Source organism: Cyprinodon tularosa, unplaced genomic scaffold (genome assembly GCF_016077235.1).
Source record: "Cyprinodon tularosa strain WSP-4 unplaced genomic scaffold, ASM1607723v1 ctg739, whole genome shotgun sequence".
In the NCBI taxonomy this organism is placed as follows: Eukaryota; Metazoa; Chordata; class Actinopteri; order Cyprinodontiformes; family Cyprinodontidae; genus Cyprinodon; species Cyprinodon tularosa.
In genome coordinates, this window is record NW_024039495.1 from 7234 (window position 1) to 19780 (window position 12547).

At 41.4% G+C, this 12547-nt stretch overlaps 1 protein-coding gene across 1 annotated transcript; it reads left to right on the top strand.

Annotated features, from left to right (window-relative positions):
• Positions 1–1109: 1109 nt before the first annotated feature.
• LOC119773004 (coiled-coil domain-containing protein 180-like) lies at positions 1110–7266 on the top strand. Its single transcript, XM_038269782.1, has 8 exons — positions 1110–1219; positions 1293–1428; positions 3331–3491; positions 3566–3691; positions 3766–3862; positions 4202–4274; positions 4362–4494; positions 6718–7266. The coding sequence occupies exons 2-8, from the start codon at positions 1365–1367 to the stop codon at positions 6871–6873; spliced, it is 810 nt and encodes a 269-aa protein (XP_038125710.1). The 5' UTR covers positions 1110–1219; positions 1293–1364; the 3' UTR covers positions 6874–7266.
• The last annotated feature ends 5281 nt before the right edge of the window (positions 7267–12547 follow it).

Here is a 12547-nt window from a genome sequence, read left to right on the forward strand (position 1 = left end):
CCTTTTTGATAAAGCTTATAGAGTGGCTCAGGTTATCCTGAGCTATCTCTATAGTTCTGCTGCTATAGGCTTAGACTGCTGGAGGACATAGGGGCCCCCATTTCATCATTCTGCTTCATTCTATCTCTATTCTCCCACTCTGCAGAATCTGTTAGTTCAATCTCAATCATTCTGCTCTCTCTGCCTTTTCTCATAGTAGCTTCATCTGGTCTGTTCCTGTTTGGCTGTGACTCCATCCTGGAGAGAAATATTAGCTGTGCTGCTGCCATCAACACTTTTTATTTATAGATGTTGGAGAACAGCCTGTCTTCCAGTGTAGTTCTGTTTCTCTGACTGTGACTGGCTGGATGTGCTCTCTTCATCCTCTGTCATGGGAGCTGGTTCAGTGCTTGTCTGCCTGGCTGTGTGTTTCCTGGACAGAGCTGCCTTTTACAGCTGCTTTTTGTATCTCTGCTTCTGTCAGTCAGCAGATGGCCGCTTACGTTCAGCCTGGTTCTGCTGGAGGTTTCTTCCTGTTAAAAGGGAGTTTTTCCTCTTCACTGTCGCTACAAGCATGCTTAGTGTGAGGGATTGCCTTTGAGTCAATGAGTCGATGCAATCAACTGGTTTTCCTTAGATAGAAAACTTTGAATCAATTTGACTGGATGATCTGCTGAACTGTAAAGAGGCTTGAGATGACATGTGTTGTGAATTGGAGCTATAGAAATAAACTTAATTGAATTGACTCTATTAAACCACAGTAAGTCCAGTCTCCGTAATCTGCATGTCTGTCTACATATGTTCCCAATCTCATATTATTACAGTCTGTCTGGGATCTCTTTCTGACATACTGAAAGTTTTTAATCTGCTTTAACAGAAACCCAGGAATCACACTAAATAATACAAGTAAAATCCCCAACTAAAGCTTCTCTGTAATTGGATCCTCCCTTTTTCTTAGATTTCTTTCCCTAGAACTTTGATCATTAAAGGTCCGCAATAAGATCAGAGAACAAAATGTTTTTGTCTGAAAAAGTTTTTAGCTTTTTAGACTAACCACTAGAGCACCTCCTGCAGCTATTTTAGAGCCAACACATCGGTGAACATCCCTGTAGAGTTCAATGGGTCCAGAACACTAACAATATAAATATATTTTTTTTATTGATTTTCTCTCAGCTCCTTCAGCTCATCCCTTACTTCCATTCTACGGGAAACCAAGGATGTCCTGCTGCAGCTTGCAAAAGTAACACACACACCCCAATACTACCACCAGCTTAGTCTGAGCTCTTCAGTAATGTGTCCTCTGTGTCCATCAGGAGTTTTACTGCAGCGAGCATCTCTGCGAATTCAGCCTGCTCCCTAAATCAGTGGAACAATGGGCTAAGAGAATGCAGCAACAGGAGCTGGGATACCAGGAGCAGGGCAGAATGTTCCTGAGAAAAAGCAAAGATGGTACATGAGGATTCACAGCATTAACAGGCTCTGACTGGTAATCTGTGATAGCTGGCATTCGCCCGGTGGGCCGGTCCTAATTTCAGTGTGAGAGGGCCGGCTTTCCTTTAATCATATCGGCCCCAACACTAACCTCTAGCCGAAACACCTACGGTACCTTGACTATAAATACCTCAAGGAGCTCAAGAAGTAATACAATGTTAACTACTTACCCTGCCTGGCCAAAAAAAAAGTCGCCACCAAAAAAAAGGTCTCTCACTCTAATACTTTGTTGGACCGCCTTTAGCTTTGATTACGGCACGCATTCGCTGTGGCATTATTTCGATAAGCTTCTGCAATGGCAAAAGATTTATTTCCATCCAGTGTTGCATTAATTTTTCACCAACATCTTGCATTGATGATGGTAGAGTCTGACCGCTGCGCAAAGCCCTCTCTAGCACATCCCAAAGATTCTCAATGGGGTTGAGGTCTGAACTCTGTGGTGGCCAATCCATGTGTGAAAATGATGCGTCATGCTCCCTGAACCAGTCTTTCACAATTTGAGCCTGATGAATCCTGGCATTGTCATCTTGGAATATGCCTGTGCCATCAGGGAAGAAAAAGTCCATTGATGATGGAATAACCTGGTCATTCAGTATATTCAGGTAGCCAGTTGACCTCATTCTTTGAGCACATACTGTTGCTGAACCTAGACCTGACCAACTGCAGCAACCCCAGATCATAACACCGCTCCCACAGGCTTGTACAGTAGGCACTAGGCATGGTGGGTGCATCACTTCACCTGCCTCTCTTCTTACCCTGATTCGCCCATCACTCTGGAACAGGGTAAATCTGGACTCATCAGACCACATGACCTTCTTCCATTGCTCCACAGTCCAATCTTTATGCTGCCTAGTTAATTGAAGCCTTTTTTTCCGGTTAGCCTCACTGATTAGTGGTTTTCTTACGACTAAACAGCTGTTCAGTCCCAATCCCTTGAGTTCCCTTCGCATTGTGTGTGTGGAAATGCCCCTACTTTCAGTATTAAACATAGCCCTGAGTTCTACTGTTGTTTTTCTTCGCTTTGATCTCACCACACGTTTAAGTGATCACCGATCACCATCATTCAGGATTTTTTTCCGGCCACATTTCTTCCTTGAAGATGATGGGTCCTCACTATCCTTCCAGTTTTTAATAATGCGTTGGACAGTTCTTAACCCAGTTTTAGTAGTTTCTGCAATCTCTTTAGATGTTTTCTCTGCTTGATGCATGCCAATGATTTGACCCTTCTCAAACAGACTAACATCTTTTCCTCGACCACGGGATGTGTCTTTCAACATGGTTGTTTAGGAAATGAGAAGCAAGTCATTGCACCAGTTGGGGTTTAATAATTTGTTGCCAGCTGAAAGATAATCACCCATGCAGTAATTATCCAATAGGAGGCTTGTACCTATTTGCTTAGTTGAATCCAGGTGGCAACCTTTTTTTTTGGCCAGGCAGTGTAAATACAGTATATGTAGCCCTTCTTTGTCATGCACATCCTTGTGACGGTGTCATTTTCTATTTCTTCAAACTGTAAAACCCTTGAAACAAACTAAATTATAATAAAACAAAAATACTTTCTTAAAACCAAACTACAATGTTCCTCTTATATTTGACAAATTTATGTTTGAATATTTTGCAAAAATGTGTTGCGGTGCATGATTGGGTTTTGCATCTAAAGGCTAACGTTTCCCGTATTACGTGCATTGTTGCCAGGTTGGGATATATCCCAATCCGGCAGTTTAGGATGGCCATCTATGGGTAAAACATGTTTTTCGTCAGAGTTATTGCCTAAGAGATCAGTAGACTTTGGTTCAAATTTAGCATAATTCACCTTGCTGTTCCATGCCTTACCTGTCCTCATGCGTCCTCTTGTCTCAGAGCTGGTGAGGCAGCTGTTTGTGTTCAGGGGGCTGCTTAGGAGCTTACCTGAGATTTTGATCAAAAACCACGAAGGACAACATGTGACTTGGCTCACAGCGGAGGTAGGCGCAGTCCAGGAGAAGCTGGAAAAGCAGCTGGCGACCAGCGAGGAGGAAAAGGTGCGAAGCTAAGCTGCAGATTTTCTCTAACAATGACGAAGCTCCCAGAGGCTGAAGCTGCGTTTCGTTCTCAGAACTCCAATTTCTATGGGCTGAAGGTGTCTCTTGGAGAGAAAGAGCTGCAGACACTTAACAGCAAGGAGGAGCTCAGACAGCAACAGCTGCTCAGCGCCACCCTCAGCACACACCTGGAGCTGCAGGCAAGAGGGGGAGGAGCCAGAGAGATGCACAACTGTAGCCTCGGCCTGAAGACCTGTGTGTGTGTTCAATGCAGGAGTGTTTGAGAAGGAGAGCAGAGGAGTTTGTGACGTCACTGTCCTCCCTGACAGAGAAGCTGCTGCATCTCCTGGATGAGCTGCTGATAGCTGAAGGTAACGTTGACCCATTTGACACCAGAAGGAACCTCCAGACAGAGTTAGAGGTCAGGAGCCCCATCAATCCAGAAGACCAGGATTCAATTCAATTCACATTACACATCATCTCAAGGCACTTTCCAGTTCACCAGATCATCCAGTCAAATTGATTCAAAGTTTTCTATCTAAGGAAAACCAGTTGATTGCATCGACTCATTGACTCGAATGCAATCCCTCCCACTAAGCATGCTTGTAGCGACAGTGGAGAGGAAAAACTCCTATTTACCAAGAAGACAAGGACCGTCTGTTCTTTTGGCAGAAGGTATTTAATTTATTTTTATGGTTCTGTTCCTGCAGAACCTGATCCAGCAAAACCTCCCAGTGCTGTAACCACAGCAACAGAGGCAGGAAGTGAGCTTAGAGGAAGCAGGTAACGTCTGAGATACCTGACAAGATTCAGAAGAACTTTAACAGAGTGCCGCTTTCCAGTAAGTCAATGGGATTGTGTTTGTTTCAGGGAATGGCTCGCTATTGCTCGCCGTCTTGCAAACCTTAACTTAGCAGAATCCTTTATCCCAAGACCAGCATCCATCACCACAGCCAGGAGCAGCCGGAATTTGGTTATTGAGCAGAGAGATGCAGCATTAAAGGTGATCACCAGCCCCACACACATACACACACACAAACTCTGCCACCATGTGTTGAGTCCCATTGATTTCCATTGATTTTCAGTCATTTTCAACCTTTTCTTTGCCCTAACCCTAAAACTAACCCTAAACCTAACCATTACCAATGCATACCTCACCCTAACCCAATGGACACCTTAGCCCTCAACCTAACCATTAGCAAAATAGCTTGTGAGGACCAGCAAAATGTCCTGACTTTACAACAACTGCTCCTCAATTTGATGATGAAATTGGAAAAATGGTCCTCACTCTGAGGGCTAGACAGGTACACACAAACACACATACATATCTTTGTATTTCTCTCTATAAAAAGATTTTGCCTCCAAAATCATTAATTTCTATGACCTTGCATTGACCTTTACACTAAACCTAATCCTTACCAGTACAGCCCTAATGCTGGTCCGATTGCTAATCTGAAAAATTCAACATATTTTACTGACTTGGCTTATATCCTGTATTGTGTGGCACAGTGTGTCAAACAATTACTTCCTGTCAGCATAGAACCATGAAAAAAAGAGTATATATAAAATGGTTAGACTCCACTCGGATTTCATGTACAAAGAAAAGTAAAAATGTTCTTATCTCATAGGCATTACTTAAATACCTACATACTAGGGATGGAAGGGTTTATGAAAACCGTCCGAACCGTTTTGTTCGACTGTCTCTGTTCGGTTCGCGTGTGTTTCGTTCTGTTCATGCGCTGCTCCTTTTTCTCATAGGCGAAGCGTTTACACTCCAGAGCAGAAGGTGGCGGTACTGCGACCAAAGCCAACCACCAGTAGTAAACAAGAAGAAGAAGAAGCCAAGCAGCGTAGCTGGATGTAGCAGAAAAAAATCAGTTGTTGTGGAGAATTGTGTGGGTATGGCGAGTGGGAAAGAACAGGAGTTGGAAGACGCGCCAGCAGCACTTTATAGGTCTGCTGTATGGGACCACTTTGCATTTAGCGTGACCTACGATGACAGCGGAAAGAAAGCTGTGGATAAAAGTGCAACAGTGTGCAAGCATTGTGCAACACGTTTTGTTTATGCTAACAGCAACAAGACCAACATGTCATGCGAACCCTGAAATCCCACATACTCCGTCAGCGCTTCGCTCTGCCCCGCTGCGCTCCAGACCGCCTGCACAAAGCAAAGCCTACAGCCTCCTCTGTGGCTCCCATCCGCTCCGCTCTGAGTTCCTTGGAGATGGTAGAGAGCATGCGCAAGATGATTAAATTCAAAGCAGCACAACATGCGGAAATGATCCAGGGTTTCCGCGGATCATTAAAAATAATTACAATTCATTAATTTTTGGGGATTTTATCATTTATTTCATTCATTTTTATGGGATTTCAGGGTAACAATCAACATATACCGAACCGAACCGAACCGTGGATTTTGTGAACCGTTCCACCCCTAATACATACCACATAGTTTATTTATTAACAGTTGTTAATTAACTTAAAATGCCTAAAAAATATATATTTTATTTTTATTTTATTCTAGTACTTTACTAGTTTTGCCACATAAAAAAATGCTTATTTTTACTTTCAGATGCATTTTATAGCATTGGGAAATATCCCTGCATAATTGGCCAGCTTTTAGAGCTGTTACTGGGGATTCTTAGCGCACTTGTCTGCAGGGGTCTGCTGCTCAGAGCAGTTACACAATATTTAAAAGAAGAATCCTAATCCTGATGAACTGACTGGACAGATGATGTTTTGAGATGTAATTTCTTGCTCTTAAAACTATCTACTTTTCCACTCATCCGTGAATAAAGCAAAGCCATTCTCCTCTTCGCTTCTGTCACTGTAAATGAGAACCAGTGTTACAACAAAATCTGTCACCCATCCTTTATTGTGACTCAAGGGCGGCTACATGTATTTCAGACTTATTTAAGTTTTGGATCAATTCTGTGACATTAGGTTTAAGTATGAATCCTTTGACGTGTGTCAAGGGTGTTAAAATTAGCTCAAGTGTGACGTACTGTGCTTTTAATCTGGAGCAAACACAACCCCAAAACTGGTCAATACCAGATCTTATCAGTCTTTTATACTTTGAGAATCACACAGTAATTTTAAGGTCATGCTGTGTAAACCGACCCAAAAACTGGCTGGTTAAAAACTTAACACTGTCCTCTCTTGGCATCATCTAAGCACAGTAATCACCGGCCACTGTGAAATGAATGTGTACTTTTGTGTCTGTCAGCGCTTTCAGCAGCTGATCCAGTCAGAGGAGTCCAGTTCTGATGTCAGCAAAGAGAAACAACTGGGCAAACAGCACAGCTGGACGTCCTACTGGAAACAACAGATTCTCGCTATGAGGAAATTCAAAGGCTATGTGACACCGAGTGAAGACAATTGATTTGCTGTTTTGTTTCTGTAATTATAGTTGTTCAGCAGGGGGACGACGATGCTGTAAAGTCTGCTGTTTATCTGCTCTAGTTTTGATGCATTAAGATCTGTTATTAGCATCCCTGCTTGTTTGATTTGTTAATTGTTATATGTTATATTTGATCTTTTGGAACATTAAAGTTGATTTAAACAGCTTCAAATGGAACAATAACCTCATTTTATTAAATGGGCTCATAAATGAACTGGGGAACATTTCGTTTTCTTCCTGTCAGGTTAGAATTTTGTCAACTATTTTCCTGAAGGTGTTTATTGAAGGAAAAGTTCAGTCATCAAGGAATAATCAATCGATAATTGTTTATACCTAAAATGTATACGTTTGCAGTGATTTAATGAATTAAGTGTTAATCAGTAAAAAAATAAAGATAATTTTCGCTGCCATCCTTGAGTGCGGAAGCGACCATTTTTGCCCAAATATAGGAACACCTCAATCCTGCCATCTTCCGGCAGTGACATCCTGGTGCGGTAAGCCTGGCGCCATTCTCCCCGCTTTAAAAGCAAAATCATTGGGAACTACTAGACACATCTGCAATCAACAAAAATTATTGAAGATTTCCAGAGGACTTCTCCATTGAAATTCACCAGAGCTATAGTTAAACTGACAATACCCACGTGCATGGCAGCTGGATGCTGGAATACATCGAGTAAAAGTGAAAAAACATTTCATTTCACCTTTCCGATTCCTGATCCTCCACGGATGGGTTCGTCGTTGGATCGCCAACTTGAAGAGGGAGGATTTGCCATCGAACTTCTGACCAGAGAAAAAACATGTGATATGTAGCCAACATTTGGAAGAAGAATGTTTTCAAGATGACTTGGATAATAGCACATTGTGACAAACACCAGATACAGCACTGGGACTTGATCGACAGCCGATACCGCACCGTGACGTCACAAACCAGTAGGTGGCAGTAGTGTTCTTTGACAAACATGGATGCCTCCAGTAAAGCACATTCAAAAGAAAATGACTCTGAATTAAAAACACTTATTTATTGAACAGTATGGAATAATTTCAAATGTAAAGTGCTTTCAAAAATTTTGATTCTAGATATGACCAGACTTTTCCTTTACGGCGGGACAAAAATAAGTGAATGAGAGGCCTACAAGCATCCAACAGTGGTTAAAATCCCCAGAGATCCCCAAGAGGCTCCTGACCCAGCGGCTGGTTCAGATATTTTAATGAAAAAGTTCAGTATTTGTTCTTGGGAATAAATATCTGCGCTATATGAAATTAAAACATGCTGTAGAAGAAATATCATAAATCAGAACAGAAAACCGAGTTTCTTTAATTCTGTCGTAAATCAGAACCAGACCAAAGACTGTGAAGGTTGATGACTGAAGCTTGGGTTCCCTTCAGAAAGATCTCCAAACCTCAGAATTAGTCTGATTCTGTGATTTCATCTGAGTTACAGGCTGTCCACTCTCTGTTGGTGAAACTCAACATCAGGGCTCATATCCCGTTGTCATGGAAACCACCTCATCCTCAGGAGGAGAGTTGCTGCAAGATGGATTTTAAATAGTTAGGAAAGTGATGTTCACCTGCGGTGAGACTTCAGGAGGAGTGTTGGAAATGGACCAGGAATTTGGATTCGCCATTGTGAGGCAACTGTAAGACTCTCAAGGCAGACGGAAAACCAATCTGCTGTCAGCCTTTGTAAAATGTCACTTTCGGTCCCCTGCACGTCTTACTGTCCAAAAACATTGTTACGCTACAGTACACAGACATCCGTCAAGCACTATGACAGAGCCCGCAGGCCTTCAGTACTTGTGGTTCTCATGTGCTCGTGAAACGTCATCAGCCTCAGCCCTAATACTGTTCCAATTCACAAGAACAGCAGACCGAGAAGGGACAAAGTCCCCGGATGTTGTTCTGGCGCCTCCCTCTTTACCCAGCATGCATCAGAGCAGACTTGTCCGTTCTTGAGATTGACGGCTGTCCCAGCATGCACTGCTTGCACTGCTGCTGCAGCAGCTTTCAATGGAGCTCAGGGTGTTAAATTAATGAATAACCCCAACCAAACACCAAAGATGGTGCCTGCCTTGTACATCATTGGTTCCTGACATGTCAATCATGGTTGTCTGCTTGTCCCTCCCCCCTGTGTGCTTACCCTTACACATGAACGAATCGACCCCTCAAAGCTCATGCAGGCCACATGGCTGGAAGCTAGCCACTGTTATGCTACGTTTACACCACAAGAAGCAGGAGCAGCAAAAACATGTGTGCTGCTTCATTTTTTAAGCTTGTACAAGTTTAAGCTTGTACATAGTTGGTGGAAAAAGTGGGTCTGATGCATTGGGCGGAGCTACCCTATCCTTTCTTTGCCTGTAACAATGGCAGCTATATTTGCTGTGATCAGTGGGTAAAAATTGTTTGAATCTATTTTTAAGTGAGAAAGTCCACCTGAAAACATCGTCAGTGCAGTCAGTTCATCCAGATTACCATCCTGCCTTAAAATCTTATTTCTGTCGGAGCAGCTCAGACCCCGGCGGTGCGCTGTTACTAGGGTTCCCGTTCAACAGCGGCCTCTGACCCGGTTGCCTCTTCGCTAGGGATGGGAATCGAGAACCGGTTCTGTGTGTTCCGATTCCATGGCACCGTTTGGCAGCTCGCTTAACGATTCCAGGCAGCACCAGAGTCTAGCGCTGGGCAGCAAGACTTGCGTCACGTTTTTTACACAAGTTACGCACACGCCATTCAGTAAGCAAGTACTGTGACTGGCTGTCATCGCTCTCCCTACTGAGAATCTCACTTTGCAAACATCTGATCCGCCACTGAATCAGGTCTGTGATTGGACAGTCACAGCTTTGCTGAAAACCCACGTTACCGTAATTTGACCTGAAGGGTCGTAAGCCTTTTTCTCTGCTTTGGTACCTGTTGGATTTTTGAGACCTCTTAAACGGTCCAGGAGTTACGGTCTTGGAGAAGAACGTGGGTCAGCATAAAAGATGGTGAGGAAATCTGTTACTTTAAATTTTTTCTTCACTTAGGTCACGTCATCTAGGAGGGTTGTAATATCAGATGTCTTAATTGATATGTGTGGTTGTGTGTGTTTGGTTAATAGACAGTAATAGACTGTCTGAAAATAGAAAGAGTTAGTTACATTCAAAGAACTGTGCAACACTCCTCCTAAAACACCTTTACTGGCTCCATAAAGCAGCAGATCCAGTTCAAGATCCTCTGCATTATAATGCTCTCAATAACCTTGTAAAGTATGTTTGTTTTATTACCAGTGCTGATAAATAAAATATATTATTGTTCCATATTATTATCATCAAAAAAGAAAAAATCTCTGAATGGGATTTTATATATCCAAGCTTATAATAAAAGTAAAACTATGTATTTTTCATCTAGATGGATTGTTGCACCCTATGTTGTCCAGTTGTTCATGTCATGCATCCATACATTTTTTTTCCAGAGAGGCAGCAGAGAGGCAAGAGAAAGTGGAGGAAACAAACACAGAACAACTACTGGAAATAACTGATATTTATATTAAAAAATACTTGTGTCCCCACACTTCTGAAATCAAGTCCATGGTTCGGACACGCAGCTAAAACGACCTAACCATGATATAGTGCCCTATATAGTGATAAGGGCAGACAATTGAACACAGCCCTTGATTTTTTGCAGTTTATCAAATTTAACAAGAAATTTGGAGCAGCATTAAAGGCAAAAGAAAGTTTTCAGCCGAGTGGGACCATTTGGATCTCACCTTTGTTTTCATTTTCTTGTCATCCTGTTTCTCTTAGTTATCACTCAATTTATCTGAATTCAAATTAATTTTAAACGGACTCTTAGGTTGATGTTCTTACTGCAGTTATTTTAAATAAAATAAATAAATCCTAGTCCACAAATATCCTTATTCACATGTCTTAAATTTCCCCGTTATAGGCTCTCATTCATGATTTACATCTAAAAATCTCAAACATTTTCAATAAAAAATAGATATGAAATAATACATTCTGGCAAACAATGGCTTAAATCATATTATAGGTCATCAGATAAGTCAGTTGACTCTGATGGCCTGTAGTGATTTTAAATGTCCAGCAGGTGTCAGTATTCAGTAACAGTATCAATACCGTTTACCAGTCTGCTGACACGCTGAATGACGCTTCATCACTAATATGAAATAAGTCAACACGTTTTTGAACAATAAGGACATTTTAAAAAAATGTTTCAGCCTTACACCTTATTGATGGAAGGTTGACTTCCTACACAGACCCAGGTAGGCCTTGCTTTACATTGAAAAAAAAAACTGTATGAAATTGAACAGTGTTTTTTCGAATAATTCAGTTCAAAAATACATTTAAAAAAAATTCCAAAAGGGAAATCGGTTTGGATGATTACTGCAATCTCGGACCCGGGGCCTGTTTCAATAAGGAAGTTCAACCAACTCTGAGTTACAACTTGAACTCTGAGTTGACTTATCCTGAGATTGGAAACTCTGAGTTTTGGGTTTCAGAACAGCTGAAATGAGTTAGTTCAATCAACTCTAAATTGACTGACTCTAAGTTAAGCACGTGCACCACAACTATAAAAAGCCATTATCAATGGAGCACAGATATTACGAGTCACCATGGCTACAGCGTCAGACAAAAAAAGGTGTGCATATTTCTCACCAGCAGAACTGGATGTGCTTATGCAAGCATATGCAGAATTTGAACATGTATTTAAAAAAAAAAGCAACACGGCTGCAGCGGCAGTTAGCTTGGGTGAAAATAGCTGCTCGAGTCAATGCGTACGTTTACATTTTAATTACTTTTATACAGTGTTGGGGGTAATGAATTAAGTTACTTAAGTCATATAAATACTGTAATTAAATTAAAGACTATAAAACAATAGTGGATTTAATATCAAATTTTAAAAGGTATATTTTGATTTGAACTTTCTCCCTCTAGTTACACACTTTGGTCAATTTAAGATTAATTCATGCAATTGAATATTGTTTATTTGAAAGCATTAGAAGTGCAGTTTCTTGTCTCTCCTTGTACTGTTCAAGTGGTTGAGGTTGATTTGGGATTTAGAAAGTAATTAATAAGTAAGTAAAACAAATGAGTAAGTAGACCAATACTTTCTAGAGACAGTAATTATTACATTAATCTAATTAGACTTGTTGAAGATAAAATTTGTAGTTAGTAATTAAGAACTATTTTAGAGTAACTTACCCAACTGTTATAATATCAGAGGTGAAACTGGAAGAACAGTATTTTATTAAACCTAATTTAGTTTTCATGGATAGGTGCAATCCTGCAGGCATCAAAAGAACATGGCAGCAGCTGAAAATGAAATATAAAAACATACTTCAAGCAGGTAAGCCTTGAGCACATCATGGGAGTAGAGTAGCTACCTGGCTTTACAAACATTTGACATATTAAATGACTAAATGGCATTCAGTGTCTAGCAGTGCAGCAGCATTTTTGACATACTAGGTCTAAATGTTCATTCTCATTTGACTTCTACTCAGCCAACAGAAAGAAGGCAGAGGCTCGTAAAACAGGGGGAGGACCTGCACCACCACCCCTGACAAATGCAGAAGAGATGGCCCTGAGCCTAAATGCTGGAAGGCCAATGGCTGAGGGAATTCCTGGAGGGACTTCATCAGAGCAAGTCACTCCAGAAGATTTAAGTG